General features: G+C 51.6%; 10 protein-coding genes across 10 annotated transcripts; 7 read left to right on the top strand and 3 right to left on the bottom strand.

Annotated features, from left to right (window-relative positions):
- Window positions 1–906: 906 nt before the first annotated feature.
- SNOG_14869 (hypothetical protein) lies at window positions 907–2,745 on the top strand (the record flags this gene model as incomplete). Its single annotated transcript, XM_001804988.1, has 1 exon — window positions 907–2,745. One exon carries the CDS (start codon window positions 907–909, stop codon window positions 2,743–2,745), a length of 1,839 nt encoding a protein of 612 aa, XP_001805040.1.
- Window positions 2,746–3,151: 406 nt separating this feature from the next.
- On the top strand, window positions 3,152–5,032 carry SNOG_14868 (hypothetical protein; the record flags this gene model as incomplete). The annotated part of the gene is made up of 3 exons (XM_001804987.1): window positions 3,152–3,349; window positions 3,469–3,839; window positions 3,889–5,032. 3 exons carry the CDS (start codon window positions 3,152–3,154, stop codon window positions 5,030–5,032), a joined length of 1,713 nt encoding a protein of 570 aa, XP_001805039.1.
- Window positions 5,033–5,557: 525 nt separating this feature from the next.
- SNOG_14867 (hypothetical protein) lies at window positions 5,558–6,281 on the top strand (the record flags this gene model as incomplete). The annotated part of the gene is made up of 2 exons (XM_001804985.1): window positions 5,558–5,572; window positions 5,754–6,281. 2 exons carry the CDS (start codon window positions 5,558–5,560, stop codon window positions 6,279–6,281), a joined length of 543 nt encoding a protein of 180 aa, XP_001805037.1.
- Window positions 5,973–6,230, bottom strand: SNOG_20167 (hypothetical protein; the record flags this gene model as incomplete). The annotated part of the gene is made up of 1 exon (XM_001804986.1): window positions 5,973–6,230. One exon carries the CDS (start codon window positions 6,228–6,230, stop codon window positions 5,973–5,975), a length of 258 nt encoding a protein of 85 aa, XP_001805038.1.
- Window positions 6,282–6,999: 718 nt separating the features above from the next.
- SNOG_14866 (hypothetical protein) lies at window positions 7,000–7,819 on the top strand (the record flags this gene model as incomplete). The annotated part of the gene is made up of 2 exons (XM_001804984.1): window positions 7,000–7,183; window positions 7,233–7,819. 2 exons carry the CDS (start codon window positions 7,000–7,002, stop codon window positions 7,817–7,819), a joined length of 771 nt encoding a protein of 256 aa, XP_001805036.1.
- A 353-nt stretch (window positions 7,820–8,172) lies between these two features.
- Window positions 8,173–8,701, top strand: SNOG_14865 (hypothetical protein; the record flags this gene model as incomplete). The annotated part of the gene is made up of 2 exons (XM_001804983.1): window positions 8,173–8,414; window positions 8,469–8,701. 2 exons carry the CDS (start codon window positions 8,173–8,175, stop codon window positions 8,569–8,571), a joined length of 345 nt encoding a protein of 114 aa, XP_001805035.1. The 3' UTR covers window positions 8,572–8,701.
- A 46-nt stretch (window positions 8,702–8,747) lies between these two features.
- Window positions 8,748–9,913, bottom strand: SNOG_14864 (hypothetical protein; the record flags this gene model as incomplete). Its single annotated transcript, XM_001804982.1, has 3 exons — window positions 8,748–9,192; window positions 9,448–9,609; window positions 9,888–9,913. 3 exons carry the CDS (start codon window positions 9,911–9,913, stop codon window positions 8,748–8,750), a joined length of 633 nt encoding a protein of 210 aa, XP_001805034.1.
- A 1,699-nt stretch (window positions 9,914–11,612) lies between these two features.
- Window positions 11,613–13,446, top strand: SNOG_14863 (hypothetical protein; the record flags this gene model as incomplete). Its single annotated transcript, XM_001804981.1, has 2 exons — window positions 11,613–12,117; window positions 12,341–13,446. 2 exons carry the CDS (start codon window positions 11,613–11,615, stop codon window positions 13,444–13,446), a joined length of 1,611 nt encoding a protein of 536 aa, XP_001805033.1.
- Window positions 13,447–14,631: 1,185 nt separating this feature from the next.
- On the top strand, window positions 14,632–16,555 carry SNOG_14862 (hypothetical protein; the record flags this gene model as incomplete). Its single annotated transcript, XM_001804980.1, has 4 exons — window positions 14,632–15,191; window positions 15,328–15,609; window positions 15,670–15,924; window positions 16,081–16,555. The coding sequence occupies 4 exons, from the start codon at window positions 14,632–14,634 to the stop codon at window positions 16,553–16,555; spliced, it is 1,572 nt and encodes a 523-aa protein (XP_001805032.1).
- A 304-nt stretch (window positions 16,556–16,859) lies between these two features.
- SNOG_14861 (hypothetical protein) lies at window positions 16,860–21,644 on the bottom strand (the record flags this gene model as incomplete). The annotated part of the gene is made up of 11 exons (XM_001804979.1): window positions 16,860–17,163; window positions 17,619–17,655; window positions 17,709–18,110; window positions 18,322–18,352; window positions 18,407–20,040; window positions 20,086–20,317; window positions 20,376–20,476; window positions 20,606–20,633; window positions 20,685–20,747; window positions 20,795–20,888; window positions 20,938–21,644. 11 exons carry the CDS (start codon window positions 21,642–21,644, stop codon window positions 16,860–16,862), a joined length of 3,633 nt encoding a protein of 1,210 aa, XP_001805031.1.
- Between the last annotated feature and the right edge of the window lie 145 nt (window positions 21,645–21,789).

The following is a 21,789-nucleotide window of genomic DNA, read 5'->3' as shown; positions in this document are numbered from 1 at the left end:
GCGAGTCCCACCAACCGCGCATTCGTGGAGAATCTGTCTGAAGATGAGGAAATTCTGGAATTACTCAGATGTTTCTTAATGCCATCATGAAATCGCCCGCAAGACAGCGTGTTGCATGGAATATCCAAATGTGAAAACCCAGGTATGTAAAGCTCCCTCGCTTCGGGCTGGCTGATGGTTTTAGTCTTCTGGCACAGCCGTGATCAGGAATATATTTGGAAGATTCAATAGATCTTTCACATACGACCATAGGACGATGAGAACTAGGCTTCCCGTTCGCTCAGCCATATATAAGCATCGTACCGGCGGATTAGTAGTCAGGTGGGTGACCACTGGCGAATCCCCGCTGTTGTATGTTTTTGCTGTTGTTGGTGCCTTTTTGAACATGATCTTGGCATACATCTAGGGATTGTGTGTGTGTGTGGCATGACTGCGTGCGCCGTTCCTTTGATAACACAGAAAACCAAAGCATTGCGAAGCCTTCTTAGCGCTTCCTGGTATGCACCCCACTGCAGACGGGAAACGAAAGCCACGAGCAATTAAAACTTGTTCTTGAATGTCACAGCTATGCCTATTCTTTTTCAAACTTCCTGCTTCTGAAAGAGAAGTTACTAGGCGCGAAGGGCCGGCTAAGCAGAGTATCTATGGTTATATTTTTGTGAATTGAACAGCGGACGAGACGTAGAGCGTATTGCGACTTGCTGCGACTCCAGACTCGACGCTAAACTTGCAACAGACATACCTGCAAGGTAGCACTGGACCTAGGCTTTCATATCCACCGCAGGGTGGCCTTAAGAAGCCCCGCGGCAGGTTGGCCTAGTAAGGCCCCACGGCAGAGTGACCTCAAAAGGCCCCGCGTCGCTTTCTTGCTTCCACCTCGCAACTCTCACCATCTACACTACAACAATGCCGGACAAGAACAGTGCCTCTGATGTCTACGACTTCATAGTTGTCGGAGCTGGATCCGCCTCCTGTTTGATTGCTTCGCGCCTCTCGCAGCATCTACCAGACCACCGAATTCTTGTTCTCGAAGCCGGAGAACATATCAGCGATGATCCAAAAGTTCAAACGCCCGGTCTGGCAACGAAGCTCCAGGGTGATTCTGCTTATGATTGGCAGTATGCTAGCATGGCGGAGCCTGGTTTGAATGGCAGATGCGTAAAACATCCCAGAGGAAAATTGGTGGGCGGTACCAGTGCGATAAACAGCCATAGTGTTGTATTCCCTAACCACGAGTGGCACGATCGCATTGCAGAGGAGCTACTATCAGACCGAGGAAGAAGAGAGTGGAGCTCACAAGGTATGCAGGATTGCTACGAACGGTGGCAAGCTGAAAGCTCCGAGTCGAGAGAGAGTGGCACTTCGAAATCTGAGAACCGTGTTCAAACATCGTTCCCACGGACCATGGGTGTTCTCCAGTCGAAATGGATAGAATCCTTCGAGGAGCTCGGCCATACTACAAACACGACAGGGTTTGTAGAGAGTTCTGCTGGTGCAGTCACGGTCACCAATGCCATCGACTCTTCAAAGGGTGAGCGAAGCCATGCAGGTACGGCTTTCCTAGAGCCTGCACTCAAGCGAGGCAATGTGACGTTGAGAACGGGTGTCAAAGTCGACAAAATCGCATTCGCAGAGACGCGGAACGCAGACGAAAAACTCCATGCGAACGGTGTTTACTACACGTACCAGGGAGAGGAGCAATTCATTCGCGCGCGAGAGATAATTCTCGGTGCAGGTGCGTTCGAATCTCCTGCGATCCTGGAACGATCGGGTATCGGCTCCGAAAAGGTCCTCACCGCCGCCAAATTACCAGTCTTGTACGATCTTCCGGGCGTCGGCGAGAACTTGCAGGACCATCTGAACTGCGGTTTGTCTTGTGAGACCCAAGATGACGTCCCCACTCACGACGAAGAGTTGAGAAATCCAGAACTACGAAAGGCTGCATTGATGGAGTACGAAAGAAGCCGCACTGGTCGAGCTTCGGAGGGAGGAGCGTACAGCTTCGCCTTCACGCCACTGCAGATGCTGGAAACTTCTTCTGAGACGCGGGAGCTGACTGACCTGGTCGAACACTGGATTTCGAAAGAGGACAACCCGCGCTTGCGGGCTCAGTACTCGGTTCTACAAAAGACAGTCGAAAGTCCCAGTGAAGCAACCGCAACAACCTTCATGCTCCGCTGCCAGCGCAACCGAGACCTTGAATCATTCCCCAAAGGCACGCCATCCGTTGTCGATGGCAATTTCGTTACCGTGGTCGCTATGCTGGCTCATCCTTTCTCGCGTGGAAGTTGTCATATCTCTCCTGATCTTGTGCGTCAGCCAGAGATCAAGTTCAACTACCTCTCTCATCCACTTGATGTGGAAATACTGGCTCGTCATTTGCGTCTTATCGAAAGGCTCTTTCAAAAGCCCACCTTCGCTGGAATGACAAAACCGAACGGAAAGCGATTGCCTCGAAGTTTCCCCTACCCGATTTCATCGCTCGACGATGCAAAAAAGATTCTTCCCATCAATTCGGCTACCAACTATCATCCCTGCGGTACCTGTTCGATGATGAGAGAGGATTTGGGAGGTGTGGTTGACGAACGGCTAAGGGTGTACGGAATTAAGAACGTAAGGGTTTGTGACGCAAGTGTCTTGCCAATTATCCCGCGAGGTAACATTCTGACTGCCGTGTACGCTTTCGCTGAAAAGGCGGCTGAATTGATATGCATAGAAGCGAGGGCGGGGTTCTCTTCAGACTAGAATATGGAATCTTCAGAGTATATCGAGAGAGTCTAGAAATTGAGTGTGCTGGGCAGTTTGGTGTAGGCTACCATTTTGACCTTTCCACTTATGGCTGTGCTGGCATGGCATCAGACGGCAAGCTCGATGGTGACAGGGCAAGTTGCCAGCCACGTCACCCCGCTTTTGATTGTGAAGTCTGCGCTCACACTTAACGCACAACATAAGGTTCCAATCAGAAACTCTGGTACTAAACAGCTTTTTATGCTCCAAGTTCCCTCTTTGTCTGCTGTCAACAGTGCTTCGGTCAAGTTAGGGAGCTTTCCATACTGCTCAGATGGATAATCTGCCGGACAAGTTCTGCAGATCCTGCAAGACATTTCGAAGGGGAACAAGCAAGCCAACGAGCGGCGAAGATTATAACAGAATGCGGTATGTGCACCATGACACTTCAGTCTCTTTTCAACAAGCCATTGAGATTAAGTGCGCTATTTGCGTACGCCTGATCGCGGCCCTCGAGCACGGGGATGCTGCGAATCTAGCGAGTGCGCCTGCAGTCAAATCCTTTGTTGCGGGACCTACGACGTACGAAAAAGCGCCTATAGGGAGCGACGACAACTCCGCTGTAATTCATTTTAGGTGCAGAGATCTCTTCGCAAGACTTGTGCTGGAGTTATGGAGCGGTCAGTAAATTATTCTCGGATTTTGACCAATGTTGATGTGAAGCTAGAAGAGCCGGAACAGTCAGGCGTTGTTACCTCCTCGAGTACTGGGACAGGCAGCGCGATCGAATTTCTCCTTGCGCAAAACGAGCAATGTCTGAAAGAGCACCTCGAATGTAGACTGCACAATTCAGAGATCAATTTTTTTCCAACGAGAGTTGTCGAGATTACAAACCTCTCGGCGCGTATCTGTTTACGGGAGTGTGTCCCTGCCGGAGCACAATTTGTCGCTCTGTCACATTGCTGGGGCAAGTCGCGACCATTGACCTTAACAAAGTCAAATCTCGCGGCTCTGGCGCAGGGCATTGCTGTTGCCTCTCTTCCGAAGACTTTTCAAGACGCAATTGATGTGACAAAGAAATTCGGCCATCGGTACATATGGATCGATTCGCTGTAAGACGTTGCGGATCAAATATGAAGCCAATGTGCTAACATGTATCAGGTGTATCGTTCAAGATGACCCCGAGGATTGGCGTGTCGAGTCCAGCCAGATGCGTAATGTGTATCAAAATGCGACATTTTGCATCGCTGCCACAGCAGCGTCGGATGGAAATGCTGGTCTTTTCTTTGACCGAGACGCTGCGTCCCTGATGTCAATAAAGATCGACTTCGAATGGACTGGAGCTGAATGGCCATCTGCAGGCACATACTCCTGTAGCTTTGCTTGGCCAGACGCATACACGCACATCGATTGCGCGCCTTTGAACCAACGAGGCTGGGTAGCTCAGGAGCGTTATCTTTCGCCTCGTATTCTACACTTCGCGCAAAAGCTCGTCTTCTGGGAATGTCGAGACACCATCACATGCGAGACCCATCCAAAAGGGCTTCCAGGGTGGATCCAATCCGGCAATCTCGAGGACGATTTGTTCTCACTCAAGAGAATTGTGAATGACCTCAGCCAGACCTTAGACGATGGCGCTGCTTCACAACGAGATTCGGCTAATGAGATATACTGGTGCTGGTGCAAATTTCTTGCTTTGTACACATCCTTTCGCCTGACGAAAGAATCTGACATCCTCGTAGCATTACAAGGCATCGCGCAGGATGTTGGCGAGAAGATGCAGGACGAGATGGTTGCCGGGTTGTGGAAAAAGCGCCTCGTGCAAGACATGTGTTGGTCCATTCGATGTAAGCAATCATTTCCCAGGAGACCTGCGATTTGGAGAGGGCCATCCTGGAGCTGGGTTGCTTCTGCACAGCCAGTGCGGGCTAGCCGTTTAGGACTTAACGATACTGGAGAGTCGCATCTTCTGAGCGAAATAGCGGACATTCACGTTGCAACATATGCATCGGGGAATTTGGCACGGGCTATCATCGTGCTGAAATGTCGCATTCTCGAATACACCTCTCTTGAAGTGCAAGCAATTCTGGACGATCTGGATCATGGTGAAGTGCGCGAATGGTACCTGATCTTCCTGCGTCATCACTCGCACACGAGGAGCTCAGAGATCGAAGGTCTTGTAGTCAAACTCGTTGGCGAAGGGTGTTATCAACGCGTCGGCTATTTCCGTTCTGAGGAGGGCTTGGCTCCTTCTGCACTAGAGTTGTACCATGCGCAAGGAGAGCGTATAATTCAACTTTGGTAGTGCGCATGCCTCTGTGGACATGATACAAGTCGTGACCATCTGAGGTGGCGATTTCGGCAACGTATACGGGTCCCCTAATCAACCGTGAAAGTGGAACATGTTGAAGGTGACTCAATTCAAATGGAACTATGATGATCAGATTGATGTCGTGGAAAAGAAAAAGTCACACAAATCGCGAGAACACAGACAAGCCCTCCGCACTAACCTATGGGACATTAAATTTAGCGCGTGCCTCAGTAACCAAGACACACTTCACCCTATCCTCACTACTCGAAATATGCAGAACAGTCGTTTTCGTTTGAGAAGCCATGTATGCTTCGGATCGCACAATCCAAGTTGGCGTCATCGGCGGTGGTCATTCCCAGCACGCCCCGAATCACGATACCGTGTTCAAGCCATGATGTGAAGATATTGACATCCATGGTAAATTACAACTGTTAGTGTAACACAGATCTTTTGTGCGGGTCCTGTCTTAGAAAATTTGTGGGCTGCCCACTGAAGTCGTGTATACCTTCAGGCTACTCCATGACTCAAACCAAGGTACTGAAGTGGTGCTAGTATACCAGCAAACACATTCCTTAGCTTTTGAATTGACATGTACAAGATATCTCTCGCTCTTCTAGTCACAATTCTAAAACACTCAAAAACACCCTGAGCCAATCTAGCCCTCACAATTGTTCAAACACGCTCCCAGGCCGTTTCATACTGACATGACTGGCAGGTTGTGGGTCGCCTGCCCAAATTCCATGTGCCCGCTCGCCCTCAGGACTCCTCAACGCCGCCCCCAGCTATCAAAATCGAGGATGAAGAGGAATTCAATCTCCTCGGAAACGCACCAAGCCAATTTCATGCTGTCTCGAAGGTCTTCGCGGCCACGCGCTTGATCTTTCTTGCGCGTTCAGCGCTTGAACTGACAGTCGGCTGCTGTCGATGGGCTACACTAGACTGTCTTCAAGTCTTGGAAATGCTGCAAGAGACTGTCAATGACTTCGTATCGAATACCTGCATCGGAGGATGGGAGCCTACGATGCCGCATGTGAAGTTCAGTCAAGTTGCGGTGCATGATGCTGTATGGGAATTGTATCATGTCGCCAAAAGCATGGCAGATGTCGATCAAGAAGTTGCCGTGCTTGAGCATGCTGCACGGTGGGCCATGGTCCTGATTCAGAGTGGAATCGAGTTCGATGCGACGGAGCATGGTGAAGGCACAAGCGAATTGCAAGAGGGAATATTTGGGTTTGTCAAGTGAATACTACCATCATCGTAACTCTGGCGGTCACAGTCATTGATGTAAGCCGTGGGCAAGTTTCCACTACTTTGTCATCCCATTCTTCTTCGGCACATTACCAGAAAGAGTATTATGCAATTAGGCTAGTCAATTGTATTGTTCCAGACTTTGACACCGTTGTTTTTCACGTGAATGTTGTCAATGCTGCGCCTGCATCGCTCAGACCTTGTGTGGCTGCGACACGTCGGCTTCTATCATTGCTTCCTTCTTTCTAGGATTTGTTCCACCCTTTGAACTACAGCCGCCACGAGCACATAACCAGAGTACCGAGTGCGGCACCAAAAGGGAAATTGTGATTGTCATCATATGTCGCCGATAGTCCATGAAAGCGGCCAACCACCTTGTCAACCTCATTATGTCTCTCCGTCAGGAGCACTAACACAACCCGTGTCAATACGTCTATATAATAGTTCGAGATCTCCGAGAACGAAACGTATAGCAATATTCATTGGCGCGTACCTGGAACTGCAGTCTAAGCCGCGTCCTTCTTCGCCACCACGTCTCATTCTCTCGCTCTGTAAAACTATCAGTCTTCGTCAAGCACCTTTTCCCTCGAAAGCAACCAACGGTTTCACCACTTCTCCGTAACTGTATCTCACTATGGGTAATTGGAGCAAGACGTTGTACCCCGTAGTTTGCGCGACACAGCCATTATGGATCAATAACCCCTCCAGGACGCATGAGCCTCCCATACAACACGGTGCCAAAGACACCATACAAAGGATCCAAGCTGGATATTCCTCGATTAGCTGTGAACGATGCGACCACCGACTTCTCCATCATCTGCAAAAACGGCCCTCTGAGAGCACACAAGGCTATTCTTGTGGCAGCTTGTCCTTACTTCGAGCACATGTTCCGCTTTGGTGGAAAGGTAGATGTCCTCCATTAAGTTATAGTCGCGCTCGCTAACAGTCAAAGAGGAAGTGCAGAGCGGGAAACTTGAGATCAAGGATGTGAGGCGAGACATCATGAAGCGCGCCTTGACCTTCATGTATACCGGTCAATACACTCTTCCAGCTGGCGACATCGTTCCATCGACTGGCTACTGCGGCCACTGGCATGACGGTCTTGTCAAGGACTCAGCGAACATGGCGCGCCTCTTCAAGCGCAAATGTCCTCGCGCAGGCTTGACCCTGTCGCCGTCACATCTACTTCCCCATATCGAAATTTATGGACTAGCGGACTACCTCGACATGGAAAACATGAAGAATTATGCTCAAAAAAAGGTCGAGGAAGTGCTGCACGTGCACTGGAGCGATGCTGGCTTGGGCTTTACTGAAGCTCTGGACCTTGCCTTCAGCGACACAATGGACAGCGACGGCGGCATTCGAAAGATCCTGATCAACGCATTGACTGCGCATATCGGCTTGTGGGTGGACGAAGGCGAGGTGCGACACTGGCTCGAGGACAATCCCAACGTCATGGCCGAAGTCGAGGCTGGAGAAGACAAGGAACCATATGTCCTCAAATATGGCAACAGATCAACAAACATGATATAAGCGAGGAAATGCAGATCAGGCTTGTAGCGCCTAGTGTACACATGTTTGTACGACCATTGGCCTTTGCGCACACTTCATTATCCACAAGCCGTTACTTCAGCGAAGCATAGCAGCACCATAAAAGGCAATGCATAAAAGTCAATGGCGAATGGAATACTAGTTTTCTTCAACAGTCTCAGGTCTCATCTCGGTGACGCCTTCAGTCTTGATCAAGCTAATGGTCGTCGTCAGCGCCAGGACATGTGGAATGCTCCCTGGCGAATATCAACCCCCTAGCCTCCCTTCCAACTCGCACTTCGAACCTCCGTCTTCCGCTCGACAACACCCAAACAATCCCTTCCATATCACACATCATGCTGATTTTACTGCTCTTCACACTCATATATCCGGCTGCCGCCTCTTATCCAGCATGCGGGCGTCGCGCTCGCATCGATCCTATCAGTCCCAACACAGCTGATCTACTCCTTGAACCAGCGGTACAAATGGACTACGCACATTGCTCCAGCCTGTGTGGCTTGACAGCGGAGTGTGGCGGATATGCCTCGACGGCAAAGAAACAGGCATCAGATTGGTGCTTTGTGTTTCGAAAGGGACTGTGAGTGCGATGTGTAGCAGATTCGAGGAAAAGGCCGCTGATAAGCCTGTACAGGTCATATGAAGATATTTTTGGTGCGGGCGATGAGCAGTGGAGTCTTGAAGATGGTGTTCCGGTGGGATTTTGGGAAGCTGATTGTCCGAAGAGGATTGGATAGGACGCTACAACATTGATGAGGTAGTAGCGGAGTTAAGACGATGCTGTATTGAATTGCTATCCTTCTCAATCAGACTACAGATGCTTCGACACAGAATGCAATGAACGAATGTGGGGTATCTTCCTTTTCCAAAATCCTTCTTGACCAAACGTTGCGACTGAGTCCGAGTGGGTCCTTTACTTCCACCGCAATGCCATCTCTTCAAACAGGTCCGCTCTGAACTCAGGCAACTCATCCATCGACTCAAACACCAAAGCCATAGTAGTGTTACTTCCCGAGATGAAGCCCTGGACATGATTGGCGCATATTGCAATAACCACGCGTCGCAATTCGTCTGCATTGGCTCTCCGCGACGGCTCGTAGATAGCGCGGACAGCTCTAAGCAGAATCCTCTCGTTGCCGCTCATCGACAGCACTGTTGTTGCAAGCGCCTCGAACTTTTCGAGCGCCAGTTGTTTCAAGCCAGCGACGCCATATCGTTCGGCAAGCATAAAGATGTCGACATGTGGCCGGAGGTCGGCTACTTCGTCAATGACCGAGTTCGAATCTGTTGATGGGTCGGTGTAATTGAGCTGGTAGCAGTATTGCATCATCGCGGCGACAGCGTCGGGGTCGTCCGCGCTGAGGTCTATAACGCTTTTGGACGCTTTCTAGCTGGTGTTAGCAATGTGAGATGGTTGCGCAATGATATTCACTAACGGGTGTCTTCATGATGGCGCATATTCGCGCAAACCACTTGGAGTGATAGCACATGATGGTCCGATCAACGTGGTACATGTCCGTTTTGCAGCGGACTACCAAGTCTGAACACTGCCATTGCGTAGCGAAGGAAGGAGCCGCGGGCAGTGTTACTGGACGCTTTGGAGATAGAGTCACCAAAGGCTCTTTCGATTGTAAAGCTTCTTGCGATGGGCGCCGCGGTCGTGGTGGCGGTTGACGTGGACGCTGCTGAGGAGGAGATGGTGGCGGTGGAAGCCGCTGTCGTGGTTCTGAAGTTGGTTGTGAATGCGATTGGGATCGCACTTTCTTGTGAAATGGCTGAAAAGCCTTTGGCAGGCTAAATGAACTTCCTGAAATTGTGCGGCGGTGCTGCGTCTTTTTTGTGTCGGGAGAGGAGACGGAAGATGATGTGGATGCATGTGATGTCGTAGAAGATGTTCGATGTAAGGAAGATGCATCCGACGAAGTTGTGGATAGCCGTGAATTCGCCTCTGCGCGTTTGTTGACACTGTATCGCCTTGGACAGTTGTACAGATCAGACGGCAACCTGTCTTCAGATTAATACAGCCGATGGGATTTGTTTGTGATCGTCTTACACGCTGATCATTGGCGTCACGAACATCTTGACGACAAAGTGAGATCGCAAAATATGGTTTTACACAACTTCTTTGGAAGCTCAAATAGCTTCTCCGTGTATGAGGTGTGTATTTGCCGGCGAATCCAGGTAAAACTCCTGCGGGTGTCACATCGTATATATCCACACAAGTGCGATCGTCGTCCATGCATCCAACAGCTAACCTGCCCCATAGTATGAGTGTGCTAGGGAAAATAGATGGTAGAGTTGAACTAGAACCGCGGCAGTGGTATGTACAATCAATTAAACCGCCTTCACCCACCAATCGGACACGGCAGCTTAATTGGACTTGGCATCGTGTGACCCAGGATTTGCCGCTTATCGATAGTGCTTAATACCGCATGGTGGAGTCAAAGAGCCGGTCGCCGCTGAACCTGGGGATATTGTGGGGTATCAGTTCCTTTCTCGAGCTTTTGGTCCACGTTTCTGCCATGGCAGCTGATGTTGGCTTCCGTTTTGAGGAGGTTGCGCGTCGCCGCCTTTTCATGTAGAGTGCGCTTGAGATAGGAAAGACCGTTTACATCGGAAGCACACATGCTCTCCAGCAATGACACGCAGTGATGCGGTACATTCGCCAGTCTGTACATGCTGAATAACACGTGGGAGCGACCAGTGCTGATATTTTTAGGTTCCTATAGCGGGTCGACAATGTGGTTCTGAATACTTTGGCAGTTTGTGGCCACCAGGTTGGTGCAGAGACATTCGCACATACATGCCACGTGCATTGAAGTATACCAAGTGCTTCCAGAGGTGGTGGGTATGGGTGTGTGATAGGCGGAACGCGTCGAAAACGTGCTTCGTTGTCGAAAGTGCAGGTGGGCTAGCGTCGGCTCACGAGGTCCTAAGTTTCATCTTGCTTAGTAACTGTGTCTTCCTCGGAAGGAACAATTTCGGGTATCGCGCATCCTCACTCATCTTTGCACTTTTCAACGCGCTACTCCACAGAATCTAGTGAAGTTCAGAATCAGGTTTTCCGAGTATTATTCGCAGCTTTAATGTACGCCAGTCTTTGAGTCTGTCTGATGAGATCCAGCCCCATTATCGGCATGAAGCTACGAAGCTACTGCTACAGCGTTACAATCACAATAATCTAGGAGTACAACGCTACGCAATATGGAATGGGCATTTTGTAATTATGAGTGCCACAAATGCCGAACGCTGACCGATTTCTCAAATCCCATTCCTAATGAAACTGGTGGTGACGTCAGGGGCGAAAACGAGTCGATCCAACATCATCGCGTCACAGCGCCAGTTCTCTTTCGCAGTCATCTCCGCACCTCCACTATTGGTAAAGCATTGCATCTAGAAACCCTTGACTAAGCCGATAGGCAAAGTCTTGCATCGTCATTGAGCCAATGGACGCGAGGCCGTTGTCATGAGCCGGGCTTAGAGTAATCGGCAAACATCGACTTTTACAAGCATATCGATCCGTTCTGCATTTCCCATGCGCCTTCTAGCCGGAAATGCAACTTCAGTGTTTCATGATAGGCTAACTTGGCGAGATCTCAGTAAGCGTCATCAGGCAGCTCCCGCTTAGCGAGATGATAGGCCTAAAGCAAAGTTCTTGTTGTGGCGGCGACATCATCGATGTACTGCTTTCAGTATATAATGGAGTCTGGGCGTGAAGTATCAATGCGTTCATTCCTCAAAGACCTTCATTCCTGAATATTCTTTTACAAACATCAACATGAACGGACATTCAAACGGAGCCACCAATGGTGATGCAAAGCATACCGCGACTGGTGATTTTTTCCGCAGCTACGCAGACGACCGTAACGCAAAGAGCCAAGATACTGTATACACCACCAGCAATGGAGTTCCATACCCCCATCCATACGAGACACAACGAGTAGGCGAGAATGGACCACTGCTCCTGCAAGACCACCATCTCGTCGACCTGCTCTCTCATTTCGACCGAGAGCGTATCCCCGAGCGTGTTGTCCATGCCAAGGGTGCCGGTGCCCATGGTGTCTACAAGACAACTGACCCTCTTGACGATCTCTGCTTAGCAGACCTATTCAGCAAGGCCGGCAAGGAGTGCCCAATCTCGGTTCGCTTCTCAACGGTTGGTGGCGAGTCTGGCTCACACGACTGTGCGCGAGACCCCCGTGGATTCTCGGTGAAGTTCAGGACTGAAGAGGGCAACTGGGATGTTGTTGCCAACAATACACCCGTCTTCTTTTTGAGGGATCCTGCGAAGTTCCCTGTTTTGTAAGTGCACAAAAAAAAACCCCCCAAAATATTGAAAATGCTAACCAAACGGAAGCATTCACACCCAGAAGCGTCATCCGGCTACACATCTCACGCATGCTGATGATTCGACAAATTTCTGGGAATACGCCAATCAAAATGTATTTCGATCCGTGTACAAATTACATGCGAGCTATAAACTGACTTTTTATTAGCCTGAATCAGTACATCAATTTATGGTACTATTTGGCGACCGCGGTATCCCCAAGGGCTACCGTAAGATGCACGGCTACATTGGCCACACCCACAAGCTCGTCAACAAGAACGGTGACTGGGTTTACATGCAGCTTCACTTCAAGTCGCAGCAGGGCACAGACTTCATCACACAGGAAGACTCTTTCAACTACGGCCCTGATTTCTCGACCAAGGACCTCTACCAGGCGATCGAGAAGGGTGATTTCCCGAAGTGGGATGTTAAGGTTCAAACCATGACGGCCAAGGAGGCTGAAGAGGTGTGGGAGAAGCAGGGCATCAACGTTTTTGATCTGACCCACGTTTGGCCACAAAGCCAGTTTCCTCTTCGAAAAGTTGGAGAATTCACCCTGAACGAGAACCCTCAAAACTACTTCGCCGAGATTGAGCAAATTGCCTTCAACCCAGCACATCTCGTGCCCGGTATTGAGCCTTCCGCAGATCCTGTTCTCCAGTCTCGTCTATTTTCGTACCCTGACACCCACCGCCATCGCATTGGTGTGAACTACCAGCAGCTGCCAGTTAACCAGCCACGCGTACCCTACAAGATGGCCAACTTCCAGCGCGATGGCTCAATGGCTTTTTACAACCAGGGCTCTCGACCCAACTTCTTCTCCTCGATCGAGCCTGTCGGTCTCAAGAAGCGCTCAGTGAACATCGACAAGGTCCACGGTACCTTCACTGGCGAGGCCGTCACGTTCCTATCAGAAATCCGCCCTGAAGACTTCAACGCACCCCGCGCGCTATGGGAGAAGGTTTTCGACGATGGCGCCAAGGAGCGATTCATCTCAAACATCAGCGGACACATGGAGAACTGCAGCGACAAGGAGATCATCAAGCGCCAGATCTCCATCTTCCGCGAGGTGTCTGAGGATCTTGCATCGAGGCTTGAGAAGGCCACTGGTGTCAAGGGCTACGCAGGCATCAAGGACATGACTTTCCTGGGCACGATCAACGGCATGACTTCCGATGCTGAGAAGAGAAAGGCTGCCGGTGTTGATAAGAAGAAGGGGAACAATGGTGCGCCGGTCAAGGGCACACATGCTGAGTATGAGAATGGCAATGGCGTAAAGGCTTAGATGGGGCAGGGGGTGATATAGATACCTACGATGTTTTTGTTGAATGTTGTTTAGCGAAATTGAAACATGTTGTATATTATCGGCTCCTACGTCATCGGACTGAATTTGCCCAAGTGCACGCCTTCGATGATTTTTTCTTCAAGTACTCACCGCCAGGGTCGCTAGGTTCGTACTATTCCAGCTCATGTATTCATGGCGATGTTTACCTGGGTGATCCTGGACTTTAGCTTTCGCTAGATGTCGCAGCAATTCACTACCCCCTGATCGAGACATCCTTAATTTTTGTACATATGTCTAGTTATCACCGCCACCTTGGAGAGTCACATCGGCGCGCAATATCATCGTGGAGCCATACAGGCGTTGGACAAGATCTTCCCAGGCAGGTGTTTGCTTTTTGGTGTTCCTCATCACGACGGCGCTAAGAACAGGCTGAAGTAGCGCGGTTTCTTCGTGCAGGGCATCGCAACACACCGTCACCGCCTTTGCGCTGTACCCCTCACCGTCGCTCGATACTCTCGAATCTTACACCGAGTTCTAGAGCTGTACATGGCCCTGCACGCTTCTACTTCTCTTGCGCTTTTTGCAATCTCCACGACCGATATGAGCCCGAGCATGGACTGCCGAGGGCAAAATGTGCACGTGCGCGCGAGCAGGTCGGTCACGTGCATAGTCACGTGAACTACGACAGGCGTTCTGTGCATCTCAGCGCGCGTTTTCCGCCCGCTTCAGCGATGGCCGAGTCCGCGAATTCCTCCTTCTCCCCACCCCATTGCCGCAGGCCAACACGCAGAGCCCGTCCTTGGTCCCAGACGATGCTGTGTTCGCACTTCTACACACGATCTCAGTCTCCAATTTACACCGTCGTCACCCTTTAAAGCTCGTGGAGCTTTTGTCCCGCTCGCTCTCCGCACCTGCAGCGTCACCGGCTGCGCTCCAGCAATTCACGACCACGACCACGCCTCCCCAGGCGCAGCCATCACGGCACAGCTATACTCCTGCTGGCAACTTGCGCACTTCGAGCTTCGCATCGGCTCATTGCCAACTCGAGAAGGGTCTCTGGTGCCACTCTGCACCTGTCATACCAGATCTCTCCCGAGCGCACACAGCAAAACCTAATACCATAGGGCTCCTCCACACGACAGTGAGATCTTGCACGATCTGCGATAGAGCGACGCAGGTATCGCAATGTCTCCGCGCCGGTCCTCCCGAGCGCGAACCACCCAGCCCCCGCAGGGCCCAGGAACGGCACCTAGTGTCACTTCCTCGTCTGGCTCATCTTCGCGCAACGATCGTGCTGGAAGGTCCAACAACAAGCAAGCGTCACCTCACAAGTCGTTGACCCCGCACTCGCTCTCCTCAGAAGAGCCGGAAGAGCCACCCCTCGATTCGCACATCGAACCACCATTGACCCGGCGCCGCACACGCGAGCAGGATAACGAAGGGGACGACATTGCGAAGCTCGAAGACGAGCTCGATGACGACATCGCAGAGGAGGACGAGGTGACGCGCTGCGTGTGCGGCTACTTGGACTACCCAGGCCTGCCATCAGATGCTGCCAAATCCGGGCTGATCGATGTTGAAGCCCAGGGCGACGATCTGAGCGGTCTGTTCATCCAATGCGACATCTGCAAAGTCTGGCAGCACGGAGGCTGTGTGGGTATCATGTCAGAAGAAGCCAGCCCTGACGAGTACTTTTGCGAGGAATGCAGGAAAGACCTCCACAAGCTTACGACAAGTCCTAAAGGGTACGTTTCTCCTCCACTCTCTTTTGGTCGATTCGGCGCTCTTTGCATGCACCTCGGACTTGCTTGGGCGATTACCCGGCACTCACCACAACAGCTCATCTACCTCACGCAAGATTGCGCTGACACCTTGATACAGTCAAAAGTACTCTCGATATATTCCCGTCTACGACCAGCAAAATGGCAAGGCCCGCAAGTCATCCGATGCGAAAGACTCTGATAAGGCGTCGGGCAGAGACAAAGATCGCAGCTCAAGAGCCAGTGTGGACTCATTTGGCAAACGGCGGTCGACAATGAACAGCCGAGCTGCTTACGACGAAGACGAAGTGCTGAGGAAGGTCATCGAGGAGAGCAAACACGAGGGCCCACAGACCGAGGAAAATGGCAGTCGCAAGAAGAGGAGCCGCGAAGACAGCGAGGAGTGAGTCGCATCATCTGCATTGTCCGGAGAAGACACGGAAGCTGACAAGCATTGTCACAGGATTAAACCAGACATCAAGCGACAGCGCACAGGCTCACGCTCGCCCAGCGGTTCACCCGTGCTAGAGTCAGAGGACGACAGTACAAAAGCGTCCGCGCCGAAGCAGAAACCACGAGGCGCTGCAGCGCGCAGTCAGCACCAGAAAGAACAACGTGAGAAAGACCGCGACAAGGAGCGCACTGAAGCTGCAAACAGACGGAAGGGACGTGCAGAGCGCAGGAAAGGCGACGGTATGACAGCAGATCATCCTGCTATGCACGACGATGGCTGACAACAAGCAGAGAACGAAGTCCTTGAGAACACACCCACACCCACTCCGAACGAAGAGCCAGTCATGCCTTTAGTAGTCCTTGAAACCGCGCCCCCAGAGGTATCAATACCAGACCCGAAACCACCACCAGCCCCACGAAGGGGCGGTCGCCCACCACAAAAGGCGCGCGGCAGGCTTGGTCGAAATCAGTACTCACGAGATACTGTCCCTGCCACAAATGGCGCTTCCCCCGCAGATGGACCGGGCTCGCCACAACCAGGCGCCACAAATGGTGTCAGCAATGGACACGACAGCAGTGATGGTACTGCTGGAGGAAAACCGGCCAAGTCAAAGAACTGGCGGCTGCAGAAGCTCTCATGGAATGACATACGGCGGCCGGCGGGACAAATGCAAAATTACATTGCTCAGCGGCAGGTAGAAATGGCTGGCGAGAAGGCGCCAGCTGTTCAACCGGCGACAGGCCTGACGAATGGCACAACAACACAGGAAGATGTCAAAGAGGATGTTGGAGACCTGGACAAGTTCAAGCATCTGAGCACGACACAGATGATGGACCATCTCAGCCGAGATCTGGTCCACTGGCAGCACATGATTACGCAACCAATCGAAAAATGACTGCATGTTTGCTAGCCGGTCTCCTCTTTTTCCATTTCCTCACCACGGCGCATGGCAACATCGAATCGACTTCATCAGCGACGATATTTGGGCTTTTCATCATCTAGAACGGCGTTTTGCGGTATATCCACCTGTTTACCACGGAGGAAAAACTTTCTTTGCTACGGATACCCTCCACTTCTTTTGTCGCGTAATATCGCTCAAGAGTTTTTCTATTCGAACAGTACGAGCTGATCCTCTTCCCTCGTATATATGTAGTATATAGTCCACACCAATGCAGGTGCAAGCACTTGATCAACGAGATTCACTCCACCTTCCCAACCCGCACTTCAAGCACATCCCGTCCCGGACTAACCTTCAGCATCTCCACCACCGCCTCCAGGTTCCCCTCATGCACCACCGTGTACTCGGGCCAGATCTTGCCGTCCCTCGCCTGCCGGTCCCAGTGTATCTTGAACTCTTGGATTTGCTCTTTCGTCTCGGGGTTCTTATGCTGGCTCATGGGCTCTGCGCAGTTTGGTGAAGATCCAATTGTGCGCGTGACGAGGGCGTTGAGGGATTTTAGGGAGGGGATGGGGGAGGTCGGGAGGAGAATGAGTTCGTGCCGGCTGGAGGGGCCGAGGCGGACCAGGAGGGGGATAGACATTTTTGTAGCTCGGCGGTTGGAGTTGTAGTATCGTTGGAGAAGGTTTTGACAATTATGTTTGTGCAGTAGCGTGATAGTGGCAAGTGAGGATTGGAAGCGCGCGCAGCGTTGGAAGAGGTTCGCGAACACACCTTTTCCCACTCATACGTCAACCCGCCCGGCTTTCAAGATTGAGGAACGGAACTTGTTTGCATGGCTGTGCGACGGTGATGTACGTCATTCGGACAAGGGTTCACGTCGTCTTGTGGATCAGGCGATTCGCGAGTGGAGGGGCAGGGGTTCACTTGGACATGCAGGGAAGCGGCGGGGCGGTCATTGGAGGGTGACATTTGTGGAGAATATGCAAAGATGTAGGAAAGAGGACAAGGAAAAGAACAATAATGAATCCCATCCTCCAAGTGTCTTGTTCTCATTTACAGTCCCTTGAGCTTCTCCTCTAGCGCGCGCTTGATAGCTATATCGAAAATTAGCATTCATCCACCACCAACCTCATCGCACGTGACTCACCATTACAGCTATCATTCGCATCCCCAAACAACATCCTCGTATTAGGAAGATAAAACATGGGGTTGACGACATCCGCGTATCCACTCGCCATGCCCCTCTTCATAATAATCACGCTCTTACTCTTCCAAGCATGCAGCACCGGCATACCTGCAATCGCACTGCCCTTCTCCAGCGCAATCGGATTGACCGTATCGTTAGCGCCAATTACGAGCGTAACATCCGTGTCGTCAAAGTCGTCGTTGATCTCGTCCATTTCGAGAACAATGTCGTAGGGCACGCTGGCTTCGGCGAGCAGCACGTTGCATTGGCCCGGCATCCGGCCGGCGACGGGGTGGATGGCGAAACGCACGTTTATGCCTTTGGCGCGTAGGGCGGAGACGAAGTCGGATATGGCGTATTGGGCTGCGGGGATGGTTAGTAATGTGGGGTTTAGGGGTGGTTCGGTACAGTAGAAAGTGAAGAGGGGGCGGCGTATCTGACAGGCTGGAGCTATACACATTATCGATAGGTTTCGATGACGACGCCGAGATCAGGTGTATAGCTCCAGGCTGGCAGAAGACCCAGTTCACTTTCCGTCGTAGGCGACCTGAAGTAGACGTGGGAGGAGACGTACCTTTTGCAACAGCCATACCATAGCCGACCACCTATTTGATTGTGTTAGTATTCTGTATCGGCTGATCAGGAGCAGATGTGCTTACGATTATGACATTCTCAGCATTCGCTAGCGACTCCGCAGTCTCTTCAGCAGTGGTCTTGGTGATTTCACCTTCGATCTTGGTTTCTGACTGTGCGGTAGGTGCGATGCCGCCGAAGAGCACATTAGTGATGGATCTGTTCATGGCGACGCACATGATGTACGAAAGAATGGAGCCAGATACACCGATCAGCGCGCCTATGGTGGTTAGCAAGGAGTTGTCTAACATGAAGCCTTCCGCAACCAAAGCGAATCCCGAGTAGGCGTTTAGAACGGTGATGACTACGGGCATATCTGCTCCGCCGATGGCTGCAGTCGTGGTATAGCCTTTGATGAAGGAGAGTGCAGCATTGCCGCAAAGACAAGCGGCGCCGATAAGTGGTGCACCGGGAGCCCATGCTAAGAATGCGCCCATGGTTCCCACATTCGCAGCCAGAAGACTGCTATTGATGAGATGGCGACCAGGCAAGTTGATCGGCTTCGACGACATCTTGGCAGCGAGCTTCAGGAAGGCGACGATACTTCCAGTGAATGTCACTCCACCGATAAGTACACCAAGGTATGCGCTGACCATGTGCAAGTTTGAAAGTTCGCCGGTGTGGCCAATGACGCTACCGATACTGGTCAAGACGGCTGCAAGACCAACAACGGAATGAAGTGCAGCCACAGTCTGGGGGAGTCCAGTTGGTGTAATACGTCTGCCGATGACCATGCCAACGACACTTCCGATAGTCGCAAGTCCAGCGAACTGCGTGAGGGTTTCCCCTGACATGCCGACTGCGGCCAGTGAGGCGAGTATACCAGAAAAGACACCGATTATACCAAGCATGTTACCGCGCCGTGCCGTAGCTTGCGAGGCGAGACCGGAGAGAGAGGTGACGCAAAGCACGCTGCTTACAAGGTAGCCAGCCTGTACTAGACCACCCATACCAGTAGATGCAGCGTAAACAAATCCGCCGCCAAATAATGCAGCCGGAATAGCGTATAGCCACGGATATTCCTTGGGATCAGTGGGTCGACGGAACATGTCCAACATTCTCTTGGTGATCACGAAGCCACCAGAGACATTGACGAAGGCGAGCAGAACCGACAAGGCACCAAGAGTCTGAGGAATAGTCTCCGGGAAGTATCCGCCGCCCATCACGTAGAGTCCACCGATACCAACCATTCCAGATATGGCATTGGTGACACTCATCAAAGGCGAATGAAGCGCGGGCGCAACACCCCACACCACGCGGTAGCCAATCAAGCTAGCCAGCGCAAATGTGAAGACGTTGCCCATCAGAAGGGGTGAGGTAAATTTTCCTAAAGCCAGAGCGGTGGTCATTCCCGCGGTGACGCCGGCAACTTGACGAGACTGCTCTTGCCATGGGGTTAATGCGACGATGTTCGCGACTTGATCCTCAGGTGATTGAGCCGGTTTAGCTTGAACAGGAGGAGGCGCAGGACGCGGAGCCGGAGGAAGGATCTTGCCATCATAGGTAACGATGGCACCGCGAGTGACTTCATCTGTGAGATCGACATCGTAGTACTTTTCCTTCTTGTCCTTGGGCACCAGTGAAAGCAAGAATTTGGTCACGTTGTTCGAGTACAAAGTTGATGACTGTGTCGGAAGACGGGATGGGAGGTCAGTGTAGCCTAATGCCTGTTAGTACACCGAATGCCCAAATTCGGAGAACTTACCAATGATAGAAACGCCATTGAATTTCGATAATTCACCCGGAACAGTAGCTTCACAGTTACCACCAGCCTCGGCTGCAAGATCAACAACAACGGAACCAGGCTTCATAGCGCCCAACATGGCTTTTGTAATAAGCTTTGGTGCTGGCTTTCCGGGGATCAGGGCTGTGGTGATGACAATGTCGACCTCTCGGCATTGATCGTAGAAGAGTTTCATCTCCGCTTCAATAAATTCCTTGGAAATACTGCATTAGTTAAACTGCACGGCACTCTTCACAATTGAAGTAGCTCACCTTAGACATGACTTTGGCATATCCGCCCGCTCCAGATCCATCTTCTTGCACGCCAGTCACCTCGATGAACTCGGCGCCCAGAGACTGCACTTGCTCGCGAGCTGCAGAGCGTGTGTCGAAACCTAAGTCGAAAAGTCAGTCTGGATAGTATTGAATTTTGAATACCTGTGACGCAGTGGAATAACTGTTTGTAACCACGGAGAGCCATCCAAGACGCTGGTTTGACTTACCGCGGATGATAGCGCCCATACGCCGAGCCTAGTAAAATTGTGAGTTGTTGAGGTCAAAATGTCTGATTCATGAACTTACAGTAGCAATGGCACTCAAGCCTGCCACACCAGCACCGATGACGAGAACTTTACATGGCGGGATCTAGACTGCATCAGCTCACGAACACTGGCCAATATCAACAAATTTACCTTTCCAGCAGCAGTCACTTGGCCGGTCAAAAAACGGCCGAATGTGTTTGAAGCTTCCAGAACAGCCTTGTACCCAGCAATATTAGCCATGGAACTAGGATGCATCAGTATCGGCACAACATCTGTAATCTGGATCGGCTTACCTTAGGGCATCGAACACCTGAGCCCTGGAAATGCGAGGAACCATGTCCATTGCAAAAGCAGTAGCCTTCCGAGAAGCGATTCTCTCGACAGTCGGCTTGTTCTGCACCGGGTACAGGAACGAGATGACAGTCGCACCCTCGCGAATGGCGTCGACTTCGCTCTCGGGGCCATCTGTACTGAGTGCCCTCACCTTGAGCAGAATGTCAGCTTCGGAGAAAACATTCCTCCTATCCACCGTCTTCGCGCCCGCCTGTTCATACGCCTCATCAGTGAACTGCGCCTCGAGGCCTGCACCCTGCTCGATCAAGACACGCGAGAAGCCTTTCTTAAGCAGAAGCGCCACATTCTGCGGCGTAATAGCTACACGGCGTTCACCAGGATAACTCTCCTTGGGCACACCAATGGTTATGTTTTCGTACTTGCCCGCCGAAAACGGAGGGGTCGTAGGCAATTCTGCGGCGTCATCGGGCGGCGTCGGAGCAGCCTGGGATGCATGACGGAGTATCTGAGACGCATGCGGCTGCAGTGCCAACGGTCGTGAGCGGCGCGTCAAGGCTGCACAAGGCTGCTGGAGAGCCTTTGAATGGCTTTCGCGGTGAAATAAAGTTCCAGATCCTGGTCGAATGGTGAATATCGTGGTAGTAAAGACGCTGCCCCGCAGCGGACGAGCGTAGCCTGAGAGCAGGCACTTTGCAGAGACACTCATGTTGCAGTCTCGGAGGGTGGAGAGGAGCAAGGGAGGTAGTTCGAGACCCGCATCTGCTGGCAACGGTTGATAGAGCTAGTTGGTGAAGCTGTGAGGCGGACGCTGATTGAGAGTTACACGGCACAAAGAAGAGACGTGGTACATA

The sequence above is a fragment of the Parastagonospora nodorum genome (assembly GCF_000146915.1).
Source record: "Parastagonospora nodorum SN15 chromosome Unknown scaffold_34, whole genome shotgun sequence".
NCBI classification, from domain to species: domain Eukaryota; kingdom Fungi; phylum Ascomycota; class Dothideomycetes; order Pleosporales; family Phaeosphaeriaceae; genus Parastagonospora; species Parastagonospora nodorum.
The sequence above is the reverse complement of the archived record's forward strand: the minus strand, read 5'-3'. Positions and strand labels throughout refer to the sequence as shown.